General features: G+C 31.7%; 2 protein-coding genes across 2 annotated transcripts; one reads left to right on the forward strand and one right to left on the reverse strand.

Annotated features, from left to right (window-relative positions):
• The first annotated feature begins 1,634 nt into the window (after positions 1-1,634).
• Positions 1,635-10,159, forward strand: LOC130678734 (prion-like-(Q/N-rich) domain-bearing protein 25). Its single transcript, XM_057486170.1, has 10 exons — positions 1,635-1,643; positions 1,755-1,892; positions 2,751-2,841; positions 3,929-4,180; positions 4,581-4,829; positions 6,344-6,592; positions 6,692-6,940; positions 9,522-9,770; positions 9,842-10,090; positions 10,140-10,159. The coding sequence occupies exons 1-10, from the start codon at positions 1,635-1,637 to the stop codon at positions 10,157-10,159; spliced, it is 1,755 nt and encodes a 584-aa protein (XP_057342153.1).
• Positions 10,160-14,802: 4,643 nt separating this feature from the next.
• On the reverse strand, positions 14,803-18,576 carry LOC130672235 (rh5-interacting protein-like). The gene is made up of 4 exons (XM_057476670.1): positions 18,376-18,576; positions 16,025-16,273; positions 15,691-15,942; positions 14,803-15,551 (listed from the first exon to the last, which is right to left on the reverse strand). Exons 1-4 carry the CDS (start codon positions 18,500-18,502, stop codon positions 15,298-15,300), a joined length of 882 nt encoding a protein of 293 aa, XP_057332653.1. The 5' UTR covers positions 18,503-18,576; the 3' UTR covers positions 14,803-15,297.
• Between the last annotated feature and the right edge of the window lie 1,263 nt (positions 18,577-19,839).

The following is a 19,839-nucleotide window of genomic DNA, read 5'->3' on the forward strand; positions in this document are numbered from 1 at the left end:
TACCAACAGTTGCTACGAATGTGTGTTATTGACAATCATATTATCTTTGCTACCGAAGTCCCAGCTTCAATAAAGGATGAGAGATACAGAGGTATTAACTTTATTTATCCTATTCAAAATAATTAATGGATATAGGGGAGGGTGGGGCAGAGCGGCCCCCCTAAGCCAATTATTATTTTTTGTGGCTTTCAACCATAAGATCACTTTACTTTTGTCCTATTTCGAACAAATTTATGGACATTTTGCCAAAATTCTGAAAAATTTTTATTTTTTTTTGTGGGGCAGAGCGGCCCCCCTTCAAAAAGTGATAAAAAATTTTTTTTTTTCGTTTTTTTTTTTTTTAAATGGTTTTCATCATTAAGAATGTAATTCTTTCTCTTGACAACTATTTTTGGTTTTATATTACTCGAAAAAAATTTTTTAAAGCGTAAAAAATCGTTCACTCTCGATTATCTTAATTACTAATTGTTATTTTATAAAAAAAAAAAAATCAATTCTATAATTTTACTTTATTTCAAAAATTTATCAACTAAAAAAAAAAATTTAATTTTTATAAATTTTTAGTGATCAAATTTGCCTCTTACATAGAGAAACGGCCGAAAAATATGAAAAAATAATTTTTTCGGAAGTTTCGGCTGGTCTATTTTGCCCCAGGTGTTATGCGTAGGGCTAGAAATGTGGAATTATAATAATTTTTTTTTAATTTGACGATAAAAATATGAAAAAATCACTTTTTCAAAATTTTGGGCTTGTCCATTTTGCCCCAAATGTCATGCGTAGGGGTAAAAATGCGGAAACATATCGGATTTATAGTAATTAGCCGAAAAACAAAAAATTTTTTTTTTGGTCAAAATTTCAGGGGGGCCGCTCTGCCCCACCCTCCCCTAATTACTAGATTTATTACTTATTTTTTATGGGCGAAAACGAAAAGTAAATAAGTACAAATGAGTATTGATCTCTAGATCAATAGATGTGCTGACAACAATGAGTATTGTCCCTAACTGTAGACTGAAAAAAAAGTTTTTTTCCTCCTGGTAAATTTTTCATTCTGGTAACAATACTGGTATCCTTTTAGTAAAAAAACCAAAGTTCATTTCATAGAGCAATAATAGATGGGCTATGTTGGCCAGACCCTCAATGCCAGGTTCATAATTCTGCCTGCATTGATTATTGGTGTAAATGCAAATCTAATTTCATCTCCGTATGTGATAATTTATGCGTGCTGGGTAAGCATAATTATAATGAAGATCTTCATTTCAAATTTTATAGATTTTTTTTTTTTGTTAGCTCTCAAAGAATTATAATATTTTCTAAAAAATATGTGTGTATTCTCCATGACTTAAAAACATTCAAGTTCATTAGGAATGAGACTTGTAAAAACTAAACTTCCCTTCCAATTATTTTTTTAATTAACTGTTATAATTATATTTCAACAAAAAAAAGCCATAAAAATGGACTTTTTGTTTCTTTTAAATTTTCAATCGTAAGTAAATAAATCTATGAATTTTGAAACATTTTCCTTAAATATTTTAAAATATTCGTGACCTTATATAATAACTGTATTTATGTTATTTAGTTTCCAAATCATATAAAAAATTAAAACGTTTACTTACTAAGTGGTGTCAAAAATAAAAATGATCGAAGTAAGCCAATTATAAAAAATTGCCATTACATTTAATTGAATTGTGATGTCAGGTAGTGACTTTATATAAAAAGTATTAAACTTACAGATAGTATATTTTTGAGTTTTGTAGACAGTAGATGTTAAAATGACCGTTCATATATTATTGTCTGTAAGTTGTGGTATATTAGCATTTCTTGCGTTGTTCGCTAATCCAATATTAGGTGATGGCGAAAGCAGAATTATTGCTTGCGGTAATGACAGAAGTTTGGTAAGTATTAGTTATAACTAATATTGAATAATTGTAATTGGCATTTAATATGACTTTTATAATATTCCATTGATGATTTTGTCACATTTATTTTTTTATCCGAATAATTACAAGTAACAGGCAGAAGGTTCACCTGTCCCTCCCAATACATATCGAGCAGAATATACTATTTTTTGAAGCGTGACATTGAAATGAAAATAATTAGAGAGCACTGTGGAATTTTGAAAAACTCCGAGTTAGACCTATGGTTTCCCCGGAAAAGTAGAAAGATCTAAAAATTTTCTGTAAATTTAATTTCAAGCTCAAATAATTTTTAAAGAGATGGATTTATCAAAAAATGATAAGAAACTGTTTTTGTAGAGCATTCGATTCCGAGAAGAAAAAAAAATTTTACTTTTTTGGAAACACCCTCATACATATATATAATATATATATATATATATATATATATTTATATATATATATATAGAGATATATAGATATTCCTTATCTATGATGACGTTTTCTTTTGCACATAATTATATGTGATCATTTCGAATTATTCTTTTGAAGTCAGCGTTTTTCAAAATGATTATAAAGTATTTCTAGCAGGTTATTATTAAAATAGTTATTTATGATGTGTCTAAGAAATGGAAAATTGTGATATTTGCTCCAAAATATTCGAACAAGCTGCGCTGTATCGCAAGCGAGCTAAAAATAAATGTAGCCCCCAAGTAAAGTAAGAGCGATGAAATCGTCAAGAGTTCTCTTGTTTCACAATACAGCCCGAAGCGAATTCCCGAAAATAACAGCAATTATTTTACTGAACTTAAAAAAAAAGCTATCATTACCAATTATTATTTTCGTTTTATTTTTTAGTGTAATCCTCTCGACTTGAAACCATGCTGTAATAACAATATGCAATGCAAAGAAAATTCAACAGTTGGTTATTTTGTATGCACTGAAAAGGGTATTATTCATTTTCAATTTTATCTTAACATTAAGTTAAATGAGAGCTGGGCAAAATAAGATATCTGAAACCATAGTAAATTTCCTTTTTCACGTGGGTTACTAATTGCAGTATAAAACATTTCTTTAATATTAATTATTAATACAAAGAGCAAACAAATATGTGCTGCGAACTACCATCAATTTGATCAAACCGAAAGTCTTTCAGCGCCGTTGAGCCCAAGACAATTTTGTTAAAAAAACTGAATTTAGTTAGCAGCATATTTTTTTTTCTGACTGTACATTACTTTGATTTTATTTAAAAATAAGTAGAGAGTACAGAACCCCTGCATTACAATTTACAACAGTGCTATATTTCTTTTGTGTCCCGATTTTGCCCAGCCCTATTCTATGAGAAAGAGTCGCGGCTGTTGTTACAGAAAATTTTGTTTTACAATTTTTAATCTTTTTCTGTATTTTTAATCATAAAAATATAGAATTACTCATTTCTTTTTTTGTTATACAAGAAATTGTGCTGTATACAATATCAGGAAAGTTGGGTATGTCATGTGAAACTGATGCCAATTGTGATATGATAATCCACGCCAAATGTTCTACAGATAACGAATGTGTTTGTCGGAAAAACAATATTCAGCTAAATGAAACAACATGTGCGCCACAGTTAGGAGAATTTTGTTGGAAAAATGAAAAGTGTGCAACAGATAATTCCGTTTGCATCAATAACGAATGTCAATGCCAAAATAATTACTTCTCGGTATCTGATCATTTTTGCGTACGAAGTGAGTATGAATTCATCTATATAATAGAGTAACATGGATAGAATATAGTCTAAATAGTGCAATAGTCGAGTAATAATGGCAGAAGTATATAAGCATCGACTGTGTGCAGCTATCTGATCCCACGACAAATGATCCTAGATAGCTGATCCCAGTGACAATTTTATAGATCCAATAGCTAAAAAGGCTAAATCGAATTGCTATTACGGAGATTGGACTATCTATTAATTGGATCAGATGTTGTTGAAATCACTTGACATGAAACCGCCTTGGACGTATGTTTATTACATATTTATATTTATAAAATTATAGAAATACTGGGATTACCATGTGTTGACGATCTAGACTGTGAGCAAGTTAAACATTCAAACTGTAATGAAAATAAAGTTTGTGGATGTACATCCAATACAATTGTATTGACTCCGACATTATGTGCACCAATCATTGATGGTTTCTGTTTAACAAATGAATCGTGTATCCCAGATGACTCTATTTGTATTGAAAATAAATGTAAATGCAAGCTTCATTTGAAACCATCATTATCTAAAACTGATTGTGAACCAAGTAAGCAAATAACAAGTATTAATATTAATTAATATCAACAACTAATGTGAGTTAAAACAATTTTTTTCATGTCTCAATGCAGTAGTTTATTTGGGTATGAGTTGCAAAGATGATACAGATTGCTTTAGCTCGACTGATCATTCAATTTGTTCTAAACAAAATGTCTGTGCATGTGAATCGAAATATCAACCAGTAAGCAAAAACACATGCGCGCCCTTATTAAACATGCCTTGCACTCACAATGAACTTTGTGCTATAAATAATTCAATATGTATCGATAATACATGTCAATGCAAACAAAACTATGTATCTCGAGGCTTTAAATGTGTACCAAGTATGATTAGAGCTTATATAATTTGATAATTATAAGATTAACATAACTGTTGTATCAATTTCATAGCTATTCTAAAAGGAACATGTGAAACAAATACAGATTGCAATGAAATAGAATTTTCAATATGTTCAAATAATCAACGATGTGTTTGTGGTGATAAATATGTCCAAGCAACTAAAACAACTTGTTTACCTATTTTAAACGGAACTTGTTTTACCGACATAGAGTGTACTGTTGATAATTCTATTTGTATAAATAATAAATGCAGTTGCAAACCTGAATTCGCATCTATATCTGACAAACAATGTAATCCTGGTAAATATCTATAACAATTTATTTATTTATTGAATAATATTTTAGTTATTTAATAACCTCACATGTTGCATTAATTGTGATATTAATACGCTGAATGGAACAGTTACCTGGTGGCAAACTGACGTCAAAATACGGACCAGTTTGTCGTCAATCTGTTATCACAAATAGACGATTAATGTGACAGAGCTGACTGGTAACGTTACTTTCAAATGGTCACCCCTTTACACGGGGGCCGTTTCCTCACCCTTTGGGTACACACGAGTCGCGTACATCCTCATTTACCCCCCAGATGACACTTTCGATCAAAAAATATAATCGTGGTGACCAGGGTGATCGTTAATCAGTGATGAGTTTGAAGAATTTACTCCATTGACCGGTGATGTCTATCCACAACCACCATGAGTCCAAAATTCCTCGGGCCCAACACCTCTCTCATATTAGAAAATAAGGAGACTATGGACGAAGTGGGGTAGGGAAGGCTCGCCCGTAGCACTAGTTCTCTGTACTGGTTAACAGACCGCTTCGAGATTAATTGGCAAGACGCGGCCTCGCTTTATTACCCTAAAAATGGTTCTCGTATTAATGTATAACACTTGCCCGGATAGCGAAATTGACGGTCGGTTAGCGCTAAATTGAACGCAATAAATTGGGAATGTTCTAAGTTAAAGGAAAATTCCGGGAAACTTTTTGTCAACCTTGCGGCCGTAGATTGTCGCCAACTTTCTGGGAAAATTGGCGTCAACTTGTACTCAAAAGTTACAAAAGTGTGAAGTTGTCGACACGCTGTCGTTAACTTGACCACAAGTAATTGACATCTACTTTCTGACCAGAAAGTTTGGCTATAAGGTCGGATGAACAAAATAAAAATACTTATAGTTCATACCTTGTATATAATTAGCTTTTTATATAATGTATGTTCCCAGATGCTTATATATAAAGCATATGTATTTGTTATGTATGCCTTATATGGACATGTATATATGTTTATTCAACTCATGCGCGCTATTCACGTTTTATCATGCCTAAAATGCGAACCCTAAATGGCCGTTTACCGACTGGTGAAAAATTATTTGTCAAAACGCAATAAAGATGTCTACTATCCCGGCCATTGTGACGTAATGAAAATAAACGTAACTATCTTTCAAGCTCTTACTGAATATGGGGTAATTACAATTCCCTGTTGTTACCCATTGAGTAGCCAAGGTTGTGATGCCGAATGTTTTTTTTTCACCATGTCACTAAACAGCTATTGAGACTTCGCTTTTTAGGCGATTAATAAGACGTGGATAGCGCATATGAGTTGAATAAAACTATGGGCGCAACATGTAGGGTAAGTCATAATCCGTCACCCGCGATGTGTTTAGCACTCGTCTCCGGTGCGCAGTATGCACTCGCTTCGCTCGTGCCTGCGCACCTGCGACTCGTGCTAAACGCATCGCGCTGACACATTATGAATCACTTACCCTACTAGTTACGCCAATAACTATTTTTGTAATTAAAATCTTGATTTTCAGTGGAATTAGGATTACCTTGTTACGATAATTTAGATTGTGCTCAAATATATAATTCTGTATGTTCTAATGATAAAAAATGTGTCTGTAGAATCAATTATGTTGAAATAAATAAAAAAATATGTGCAGCATTGATAGATGAGTATTGTTCAAAAAGCATTCCATGTGCGGTCAATAATTCAAACTGTATTGAGAATACATGTCAATGCGGAAACAACTTTCTACGAGAGTCTAATGATCAATGTCTAGAAAGTAAATCATAATTATTTATGAAGATATCATTATTTTTCATTGATTGTTATCTGAATTTAAAAAAAAAATAATAATAATTATGGTTTTTTGTCAATTTAGGTATTATTAATCAATACTGTCATGAAAATCTTGATTGTGAAATGATTCAAAATACTGTGTGTTCTAAAGACAAAGTATGTGTTTGTGAAGCAAACTATATTCAAGTTAGTTACACAAGATGTGCACCATTATTGTATGAATTTTGTGAGGAAAATGATGACTGTGCTACAACTAACTCTATTTGTTCAAGTCATCAATGCACATGTGATATTCATTATTCACGCCGATCTAATGATCAATGTCTACCAAGTAAGAATATAGGGGAAAGGGGTGCAAAACGGGGTATCCCCTAAACTTTATTAAGAAAATACATTTTTTTGAATGTTTTTTTAACGTTTTCGAAAATCGAGTGTCAATCGAAAAATGTGAATGCCTTTTTTTTATGATAAAAACTATTGAAAAATTTTTTTCTCTATTAGCATTAAATAATCATGTGAAATGTAGTTTTTCTTTATGTAAGTTAATACAAGAACATTTAATTTAATCAAATTTATTTAACTATCAGACTATCATTTTTTTTTCACATTTTTTAGCGGGTCCCCATTTTGCCCACAAAAAATGACTATTTTTTTTTAACGGCAACTGAAAATTTTTTCCATTTATTTTGAAACTCATTGAAAAAAAGGTTTAACGTATTTGAGTCCCCGAAAACTTAGAATTTCCTTAAGTACCTCGTTTTTTCCCTCCTCCTCCCCTAACGTACAAAATTTTTATAAATTCTCTATAACCATGAATTTATTTAGTATTTTCTGTAAAGTCTCCTTAGGACAATCTTGTACAAAGAATGAGGATTGTCGTGATATTAAGTACTCGATATGCTCGAAAACCAATAAGTGTATTTGTCAATACGATCATAGTATGAAAAATGAATTTACGTGTGCGCCACTTATAGGGGGATACTGTAATAAAAATGATGACTGTTTTCCTAATAATACAATTTGTTTTTTAAATCAATGTAATTGCGCTTTTAACTATATATCTGTATCTAAATTTGAATGCTCACCTAGTAAGTGATATTATTTTATAAAAATGAAAAATGTTGATTACGTTTTTATTTAAACTCAATAATCATTTTGTTCTTAATCTTTGCAGTATTTTTGGAAAAAAATTGTAATAACAATAACGATTGTTATGACGTTAAGTACTCATTTTGCTCTCTAGGTGTATGTGTTTGTGAATTAAATTACGTCGCATTATCTGGATCAATTTGTTCACCACTTTTATTTGAAACTTGTTCCTTATATGATACATGTGCTATTAAAGATTCGTTTTGCATGCGAAAGAAATGTGAATGCAGACGAGATTATGAACCACATTTAAACTATCAATGTGTACCAAGTAAATATACATTTTTTGTTTTTGTAAACGCTTCCTAGTAGCATTGTCTTGAGGACTATAGGGGAGGGTGGGGCAGAGCGGCCCCCCTAAGCCAGTTATTATTTTTTGTGGCTTTCAACCATAAGATCACTCTACTTTTGTCCTATTTCGAACAAATTTATGGACATTTTGCCAAAATTCTGAAAAAAAATTTTTTTTTTTGTGGGGCAGAGCGGCCCCCCTTCAAAAAGTGATAAAAAAATTTTTTTTTTTCGTTTTTTGTTTTTTTAAATTGTTTTCATCATTAAGAATGTATTTCTTTCTCTTGACAACTATTTTTGGTTTTATATTACTCGAACAAAATTTTTTAAAGCGTAAAAATCGTTCACTCTCGATTACCTTAATTACTAATTGTTATTTAATAAAAAAAAAAAAATCAATTCTATAATTTTACTTTATTTCAAAAATTTATCAACTAAAAAAAAAAATTTAATTTTTATGAATTTTTAGTGACCAAATTTGCCTCTTACATCGAGAAACGGCCGAAAAATATGAAAAAATAATTTTTTCGGAAGTTTCGGCTGGTCCATTTTGCCCCAGGTGTTATGCGTAGGGCTAGAAATGTGGAATTATAATAATTTTTTTTTAATTTGACGATAAAAATATGAAAAAATTACTTTTTCAAAATTTTGGGCTTGTCCATTTTGCCCCAAATGTCATGCGTAGGGGTAAAAATGTGCAAACACATCGGATTTATAGTAATTAGTCGAAAAAAAAAAAATTTTTTTTTTGGTCAAAATTTCAGGGGGGCCGCTCTGCCCCACCCTCCCCTACAACTCAGAATTGCATACTCTTTTTACCCCTTCATTCTCTGAAGGATCCGAACTACGGTAATTAATGCCATTTTCCGTAATTTACGGTATTTCATAGTAACAGTATGGTATTTTTACCGCAAATTTCCACTAAGAGAAGGTAATTTACAGTAAAGTTAAGTATTATTGTTGCACTGTAGTAACTGTAAAAATAAAAAAAAAGGTGTTTACGGTGAAATTTACAGTAAAATACAGAATATTACCTCTACGGTATTTCACCGTAAAGTTATGTATTGCACTGTAAAAACAAAAAAACATACGTTGCTTACGGTGAAATTTACAGTAAAATACAAAATATTACTATAAATAGCCGTAAATTGCGGGAACATGCGGAAAATTACCGTAATTCGGATCCGCTAGGGTCCCTACCTTCTCTCTACCCCATCTTTTTGGGACACTTTCTATAATGCTTTAAACATGGATGCAGCATCATACCTGATCAGGTATATCACTTGCCTATATGTTAATGACATAACTAATTATCTATCGTATTTGATATTAAAGTGTATGACAATACATTGAATCAACTATAATAATATTTTAATGAGAACTTGTAATTATTATCGTAAATTATTCAATTTTGACAGATAACTTTTTTCAGAAATCTATTAACATATTTTTTTTTTTAATATTTATTTTAGGTCATTTAGGAGGGCAATGTACTGAAGATATAGATTGTGATCTTGTAAAAAATTCGGAATGTTCGAGTGATAAAAAATGTATTTGTAAAGAGAATTACATTGAACTCAATAAAACAATGTGCGCATCACCTAATGGCTATTCTTGTTTAACTGATGAAGAATGTGGGATAAAGAATTCAGTTTGTATTGATAATGAATGTCAATGCAGGTCTGGTTATATTACTGTATCTAATATTGCATGTATATTAGGTCAGTTAAGTGCTTACAAGTAATGTTGTGGCACAGTGTGATGAATTGTTATTTTATTTTTTTTTTTGTAGTACAAGCAAAAAAATATTGTGATTCTGACGACAACTGCACAAGTATAACTAATTCACAGTGTTCACAGAATCGACGGTGTGTTTGTAAAGAAAATTACGTTGAAGTCGATAGTACCCATTGCGCAACACTTTTGTTTAATGATTGTTTGAAAAATGAAGATTGTGTTACTGATAATTCTATTTGTTCAGAGAATAAATGTCAATGTGGTCCTTACTATACACCAGAATCTGATAATAAATGTCTACCAAGTAAAAAAAATTAACTAACACATAATTCAATTTCATTTAATTCGATTAGATTTGGCTATGTCTTGTTAGATCAATTTTATTCATCGTTATGCGCATTGATTTTGAAATTTATTTAAAATATGTAATAATTGTCTTTTACTGCGTTTCATTAAAAAAAAAAATTTTTTTTTCAATCAAGCAATGTTGGGAATGCGATGCAACGTTAATTCAGACTGTGGGACCATAGATAATTCAGTTTGTTCTGACAATAAAATATGCATATGTGATAAAAGTAATTATGCTGCAAATAACTCAACATGTTTACCAACGATTGGAACAGCTTGTAAAGATGACGTTAACTGTTTGTCAGAAGATATGCACTGTATTGATAAGAAATGTCAATGTAAACCTCCTCTAATAGCTGTTTCCAGTAGACAGTGTGTCACAAGTAAGTTATTTCTCGATGATTAACGAATTTTTCAGAACAATTTTTTTCTTTTCCCCTTAAAACATATCTGAGTCTGAAAATATATTATCTCTCCTGTTTTCTGAATGCATTGATAAGTTAGGATCAATACTAGATTTTATTTACAACTATAGTCCGCGAAGAATTATCATTTCCCCCACTACATATGAGAAAGTGCATGTATTTGTACAAAGGCGCATGCGCAGTACTGACTCAATAGTAGAATAAAGTGGGAGAAAAAGTAATTCTTTCTTCAGTACAACTATAACGTTTATTACCAGAGCATGATAGTAATTTCCCTTTAAGATTTAGCTTGCAGTCAAGCAAAAAACGTTTTGCATTAATTGCTTTGAAAGTTCTGTTTCCGAGCGCTGTAAGTCGTGTCGGAAGCGCTAAATATAAGTTTTAACTTTATTGTACTAACGTACTAATCAGTTGTCATGTTCAGTGACTTTAGTTAATTTTGCTCTCTATAACTAACGACATGATTGAACTTGAAGCAAAGGAAACGTCACTAAACGTTGTGACAACACATTACTTTTAATTTTCTGTCGCTCATGCGATATGTATCGTGTATGATCTACAACTTTGTCAGTTCATGGTAACTGGCATAAGAAAACGAACGATCTCACGCTGTTGATCATGTTGAAAATTATCATATCCTTGGAAAATTTTGATTTAAAATGAAATTTTAATTTTTGACTTCTCGAAAATTGAACTTTTATAGCAGGAATTGCAAAAAATACTGTATCCTGCAGGTGGACAGAAGCAAAAATGATTGTCAAATTTTTATTCTTTAGTACACATCCGAGTCGAAATTTAAATCGTAGATTGAACGTACATGACGTTGAAAACGTAAATTCACTTTTTGAAGACGTAAATAGTCGTAAAACGTATTTTAGACGTAGCTGACGTACGAAAACGTAAATAAGACTTGCGTAATCGTAAATCGTAGATACAACCTTTCAAAACTGGCAATAAAACAATTAAACTATATCGGAAACATTTTTGTCTACCAGCTTCTAGGTAGTCTGTAACACCTAAAAAAACTCGAAAAACTGAACATCAGTAGAGTTATCTCCTGCAAGGCCCAAAATATTTTTCTACAGCTGCTAAGAATTTTTATTTCTTATCTTCTAGCTGCTAGACATGTCTTTTGGCAACGAAATGTTTCCGATATAGTTTAATTGTTTTATTGCAAGTCTTATTTACGTTTTCGTACGTCAACTACGTCTAAAATACGTTTTAGACTAATTACGTCTTCAAAGCTTGAATTTACGTTTTCAACGTCTTGTACGTTCAATCTACGATTTAAATTTTGACTCGGGTATGTAGTATAAACTACTATTGTGTATCATACGGCTTAATTTTTATTTTTTTTTTAATTTAGAATCTTTAGCATTCTCTTGTAACAACAATTTGGATTGTGGTGAGCCATGGCACTCTGAATGTTCGAAACATAGAAAATGTCTGTGTAAAATGAATAATGTTGCGATAAATAAATCAACCTGTCGCCCAATAATCGGTGGATATTGTTGGAAGAATCAGCAATGTCAGCCTGAAAATTCTGTTTGTGATAATTTTCAGTGTAAATGCAAGATAAACTTCATATCGGTTGCCGATAATTTATGTATGCAATGTAAGTGACAAAATGAACTTAAAAAAAAATGAATGTTATTCTATAGTATTAAAATTAAATCGAATCAATGATGTATTTGAAATCTGTCCGACTTTTTTTTATTAAATAAGAGTTTCGTCTAATTATTGTTGCAGTTTAAACCGTTATAAGGAAGAATATGTTAAAACAAGCAAGTAGATTAAGTTGGGCAATCAACACATAAAATTGTTGAACAATAAATTAAACTACACGAGTATAGTTCTGTTACATTTATCTGCATTTATATTTCTTATACTATTTCGAAATCTTCTAAAATTATGTCTTGTAATACAGTGGTATATTAGTTGAATAAAGCTATATAATTTTAATGAAAATGATTTCACTTTTTTCCTATAAGGTAGAAGCACCAATTATTGACACTATAAGAGACAAGATTGTAATTCCATTTTTTTAAACATATTAACGATTAATATTATTGAATTTTAATTTTAACATTGTCTCATTTAGTCTTTTAACTAAACAAATTTATATTTTTTTATAATAATAAATTACATTTACTAATTAATTTAAAGCGATAAAATAAGTTACACGGATACACCAATTATTGACAAGTTAAAAACCCGACTGATCTAACTATTGACATGCTGTTGCTCCAATTATTGACACCCTTACTGCGCATGTGTCACTGATCTGTTGAACTTTACATTTACTTTTTGAAAATGAGGTTAATTTTTAATTTAATCAATAAATATTTGATGTATAATGTTTTTCACTCATTTTTATTTTAAACACGAAACTACTAAAAATGTTTTTTTTAATTAAATAAAAATCAATTCATCATTTTTTTTAAAACAATTCAACATTATACATATGACAGCGTGGGTTCTCGAATATTATGGTTTAAGTTTTTAATGGATTTATGTTTGAAAAAAAGACGTCATGGCGCTGTCTACTGACCTGTCAATATAGTCGTTTCGATGAAAGCTTGGGATTTTTTCCCCATCAGTTCTTTCTCCTACCACCATGATATTTGAATGTGCGCATGTGCAAAGCCACCAAAACCAACATTTAAAGGGTGGGGGAAGAAACCGCGGTGGGAAAAAAATCTCAAGCTTTCATCGGGACAACTATATAAGATACAACTTCAATATTATGTACTAATTATTGACATCCACTATTTTAAAATTAAAAAGCATATAATTTACTGTAAATATATAATATTGTTAATTTTTTATATTTTATTTATTTATAAAAAAAAAATTGATGTGATTAGATGGAAAAAATAATTAAAAATCATCGTTTCAAAAGACTGCTTTTCTAACCGCAATAGTTAAGAAAATTGACGCACACAAGCTGTTTCGATAGACTATAATGAAGTTTTTTTTTATTAATGAATATCTAATATTTTTCACTAACAATAATTTTTTTTTGATTTCTTAAATTATATAGATTGTTTAAAAATATATACAATCATTATTAATATAGTAGGTAATTGAATATGTTCTAAAATAGGATAGGGCTTCAATAATTGGACCCCCCGTCAATAATTGGTGCTCCCTGGTTAAAAATACTGATTGAAAAGAATTGAGAAGCGGCCACCCCATGCAAACTGTATATCTATATAAACAAACAAAAGAATTGAAATTATTGATAAGAATTCGAATTTCATCATTTTTAATTCTTTTCAATCAGTATTACCTTAACTATTGTCTATAATTAAAATAAAAACAGATTCAATATTACTCACTGCAATTATACCATGAGAAATCATTTTTTACCAACAGTCGCTACTAATATGTTTTATCGACAACCATATCATCTTTGTTACCGACGTCCCAGCTTCAATAAAGGAGAGATACAGAGGTATTGACTTTATTTATACGATTCACAATAATTAATGGATACAATTTCTAGATTTATTGCTTAGTTTTAATGCGCAAAAATGAAAAGTAAAAAAAACAAAATCATTTAGTGCTGATAAGAAAATAACAACCTTTAATTTACACGTATATATACTTATAAATCCTTGAATTGCTTAGATTAATATAACGAATACAAATATTCTAAATTTCATATTTTTCACATTAAAAAGATTTTTCAATTGTATGGCTGCATTAGAGTGTTTCAAAAAACCGACTTTTTTTTTTTTTCTCGAAGAACATTGAAAAATCCACAGAGTATCTCTAGACAAAGACCCTGTTAAAATATGAGACCTTAGTATTAATAATATTTAAAGGTGGCGATTCGCGATTTTCTATTTTCCATTTAAATAACATGGAAAAAAAAATTTTAAGTTTGGAATTTTATACCTCGGCGATGGCTTATTGAACAGATAAGTTCAGGACATATCTTTGGAGGGAATTGAACGCTCCACAAAAAAAGTCTCTTATCATTTTTTGATAAATTCATCTGTTCAAAAGTTATTGGAGCTCGAAGTCAGGTTAGAGTAAATTTCAAGATCTTTTTACTTTTCCGGCGAAACTGTCGGACTTATCATAAAATGTCACGAAACCTTTTTTGTACACAATTTTATTTCCTACAATTATCATTGATAAATATTTTTTGAATTTTGCATTGTTTTCTAGTTATTTCCATTTTAATGCCAAGCTCATAAAAAAAATAGTCTTCTGATCGATTTTAAGAGCTTGGCATTAAAATGGAAATAACTAGAAAACAATGTGAAATTTGAAATAAATTTATTCAGGATAATTTGTAGGAAATAAAATTGTCTACACAAAAGATTTCATAACATTTTATGATAAGTTCGATAGTTTCGCCGGAAAAGTAAAAAGATCTCAAAATTTACTCTAACTTGACTTCGAGCTCCAATAACTTTTGAACAGATGGATTTATTAAAAAATGACAAGAGACTTTTTTTGTAGAGCGTTTAATTCCCTACAAAAATATGTCCTGAACTTATCTGTTCAATAAGCCATCGCCGAGGTATAAAATTCCAAACTTAAAATTTTTTTTCCCATGTTACTTAAATGGAAAATAGAAAATCGCGAATCGCCACCTTTAAATATTATTAATACTAAGGTCTCATATTTTAACAGGGTCTTTGTCTAGAGATACTCTGTCGATTTTTCAATGTTCTTCGAAAAAAAAGAAAACGTCGATTTTTTGAAATCTAGGCTGCATACTTTAATTTATTCTACACAAATTATTAGCCACAGCTATAAATGGGTACACACATCTGCAGTGAAAATCAATGCAAAAAGAATTCTCAACAACACACTGATCATCTTTCCAACAATATCCTCCAATAAGTGGTAAGCACGTTGTAGTACTTATTGCAGTATTGTTTGCTTTACATGAACATCTTTTGTTTTTTGAACATTCCCAATGCCATGGAACACCACAATCTGTATCATTATTACATTTGGTAACTACCCATGCTGTAATCACAAAAATAAAAATAAAACAAACTTTTTTCACTCTGAAAAACATTAAAAAATTCCAACTTTGGTCGTAGAACCAACGAAATATTTTCTACGATTTAAAATAAATTATTCAACGTTACAGTTTAATACCTACACGATACACACTGATTTTCTGACACAGGCAAGTAATGATTCAGACATTGACATTTATTATCAAAACAATGATAGCGATCATAATCACATTCACTATCATTTGAGCAAAATTTACCAATCATTGGTATGCAAGAAGTTTTATTATATGCAAAAGAATTGTCGTCACAAATACATTTTTTATTATGATTTGAACATTGAGTATTTGCTATCATCTCACAATCTGAATTTTCATTACAAGAATCCCCTAATGAAACTTTATTAAAAAAAAAATTAATTGTTTCAAATTATTAAAATTTATTTTACGACTATTGATATTCAATAATAATTCATTTTACCTTTTTTACACTCAAAATAAGAACGTGCTCTATAACTATATTTGCATTGACACGTATTATTAAAACAAAATGAATTTGCCGTAATACAGTCATTATCATTTACACAGTGTCCAGTTATAAGTGGTGCACAAACAGTGTTATTTATTGGAATATAATTTGATACACAAGTACATCGTTGATTATTTGAACACTTTGTATGATTTATATCGCGACAATCATTATCATTGTAACAAAATTTATCCGTCAGTACTACATAACAGTAAAATAAAAGTTAAAGTAATAACTCTTTTTGTTCAACACATGTACGGTTATGCGGTTTTATCATGCCTATGGAGTGAATCGTACCCAGACAGCCACAGATTGTCCGCAACTCCGTTATTGAGAAGCGGTTTCAGTCGAGGTGCCGTCATGTTGAACGCAATATCTTCGAGATAAATTATCACGACGCAATCTCACTTTATGACCCTAAGAAGGGATCTCTCCATTTATATCAAAACAAAGGAATATTGCCGTCGTTTCGGCATTAGACCTACATTAAGTTACAGACAAAATGGCTATCTGAGTAAGTGGTCATTTATAAACCGGTAAACTGTAGTCAATTGAAAGGCAATACCGGTTTCAGTTTTTAACCAGCGTGACGTAATATGCTCATAATGACACTATTGAAGTCATTATTAATGATTCCTCTTACATTTTTTCTCGTATTATCATCAAGATAGATACTCTCTAAGCATCGCGAGTGGACCGTCCTCCGCCATTTTGTGCCTCAAAACATCATGGCGTCCACAAAAAAACTCGTAGATAAGAGATCACTAGGTGATGGATGAGGGCATGTGTTTATAATGGCATGTTTGAAATCTTGGTGATTATATTCCAAAGTGGAGGTAGCCCTTATGGGTTGGGGAAGAACTTGCGCACCCCACCACTAATCCTAAGCAAGCAGTTCTCCAGAGCTGAAGTCTGGTACCATGGGGGCCCCATTTCCAAGCCCCATTTCGGTCAGAGTCTCTTTATTTCCTGGGATGGCAGGAATGGGGGGCCGAGTGAGGTAGGACTCGTGGTGGCTGTTGGTGAGACACCTACATGCAATGCATGCCTAATGGGTAAGTTAATGTGAGCTTATGCTCATATTTCGCTTTTATAATATATGGTGGAGTTGATTATAAAAATAGAGACCACACGCAACGCGAGTATGCCCAAAAGGGCGAGGTATCGGCTTCCGGTCGGCGGAGGTGGACTTAGGTCCCGTTACATTAATTAATTAATTACTCTCTAAGCACCCCCGATGCTCTCTATACTGTAATTTGGCTCGAATAATTAGGGTGCAGCCTAGCTCGGGGATAGTAGAAAATCTAGCAGGGGACGAACAAGCGGATAATTGCTTGTTGGGAACCCGAACGGTACAAGTGGAGTAGCCCTTTACATAGGCTATGGGGAGAACTTGCGTCCCACCACTAATCTAGGCAAGCAGTTGACCAGAGCTGAAGTCTGGTACCATGGGGGATCCATTCCAAGCCACTTCGACCAGAGTCTCTCTATTTCCTGAGATGGGAGGAGTGTTTGGGTCCAAATGAGGTCAAATTCGTGGTGGTTGTTGGTGAAGCACCCACATGCAATGCATGTCTAATGGGTAAGCTAATGTGAGCTTATGTTCATATTTCGCTTTTATAATATATGGTGGTGTTGATTCTATAAATAGGGACCACGCAGCGCGAGTATTCCCAAAAGGGCGAGGTATCGGCATCCCTGTTAGGAGGTGGGCCTAACAGCCCCGTTACATTAATTAATTACAACTCTCTAAACATGAATTAGTGAAAATAAGTGAATATTCACTAATTCCAAGTGCAAACCGAACCACTAATTTCAAAAAGTGGTTCGGTTGGCACCCAGAATTAGTGAATATTCACTTATTCATGTTTAGAGAGTAGGTTTTGATACCAAATTATTAGTTGAATATTAATTTATAGTTTCGATTAAATACTTTTACTGTTAAATTTTTAGTCTGATTAGCGCTAATTCGCACCGTATCGCTAAATGACTACTGTGACAATGTATTGCATGTTTGATAAATCAGGATAACCAGAAATGTGTTGAATAAAGTATAATACGTAATACGTAGACTATTATCCGTATAACCCAATGTTTTTAGCTCTTGCTTTCAATTCGTGCAAGCGTTCCTCTGATTCGTGCTAAAGCCATTGGCATTGACGAATAATGGCCAATTTAGTCCACTTGTTATACAATCTACTATCATGTAATTTATATACCAAGATTATATACAAGGTTTGGCTAAATGCCGAAATTCGACCTCATAAATTTCCATTTTAAAAAATAATGTTGCCGATACTTACGTGGTATACATTGTCGATTAGATACAGAAGTCGTGAAAAATTTACATTGACATTTATTTTCTCTACAAACTGAATCTTTAACAATGCATTCTTCATGCGTTGTACAGAATTCGTTTAGTAGAGGCATACATGTTGTTTCGTTAAATTGTGAGAAATTTTTTTTACATGTACATTTACCATCATTTGAACATTTTGCGTGTTTTATTCCCTCACAATCTATGTCACTGGCACATAATTCATTCAAGTAAGCTGTTGAAAGAACAATATCATTACTTTTTTTTTTTTTTAGTTAGTTATAGTATGTGTATGATCAAGACAGTGTTACTTTTCTGGTAGTGTTCACTATATGGTAGAGTTTTTATTGGGTCGGCTTGAAAAATGGTAGGGCTGTTTTTTAGTAGAGATTTATTCTGGTATAGTTAAAATGTGGTTATTTATTGGAAGCTCGTAAATGGAAGAGATGCTAATAGTAGGCATTTTTATGGGTGATCAATATTGTGGTAGAGATTGTTATGGTTGAGTTTGTTGGGATTTTCGCGGGTAGTTCTTGAAACTAGTATAGTTGCTTGTGGTAGGCCGGGTTATGGTTCAGTTGTTGTAAGGTAGAGATTTTTAGAGATGTTTAGGTTCCTCTATATAAAATTGGTGTATTACCGTACGATGGACGGTGTGGCTCAATAAGTTATAGATCAAATTGAACGGAATATAGTATAGTGCCGGACATGGTCTGGGTTCGATTCCCAGTTCGGGCTATCTATATTTTTCTCAATTTATCTACAAATTTTCTTATTGAGAAGGTTTTGCATGTTTAAGTTCCATTATAAAAAAAAAACCGAGATTTTTATCGTAGACCTATAAATTGTGCCATTTCAACCCTACGTTGCGGTCAGTCACAGTGTCCTAGTTGTGATGCTTTACATGGCTAAGTTGAATATTGAAAGAAAAAAATTCTATTTTTCTGTTTTATACCCCCCTGCTGCAGGTGCTACGTTCTCGCTCTAGTTTTACAGCGACAACATAAAGTAGGGTTTGAAGGTGAAATTCTGAAGGCTTAGTCAGGGTAAGAATCAAGCAACTTACATGTAAGACATCGGTTGTTTGGATATAATTTATATTTAGGTTTACATTGGCACCTATTGTCAACACAAATAGAATTATCGATGGTACATTGTTCATCTTTTGAACAAAATCCGTTCAAAAGTGGTTCACAGGTTTTTCTGGATAATGCAAAATAGTTTGATTCACAAACACAATTATTTGTTTTTGCACATATACTGTGATTTGTTTCAGTACATCCTACGTCATTGATACAACTTTTGTCCAACTTAACTGCATTGATAAAATTAAAAAAATTGTCAAGTAAAAAAATGATAATTTTACATTCGTTTTTATGCATTACAAGTACTGTTATTTTCGCTGGCAAACACTTACTCGGCAGGCATTCAAGATTGGACCTTTGTACGT

Source organism: Microplitis mediator, chromosome 1, assembly GCF_029852145.1.
Source record: "Microplitis mediator isolate UGA2020A chromosome 1, iyMicMedi2.1, whole genome shotgun sequence".
NCBI classification, from domain to species: domain Eukaryota; kingdom Metazoa; phylum Arthropoda; class Insecta; order Hymenoptera; family Braconidae; genus Microplitis; species Microplitis mediator.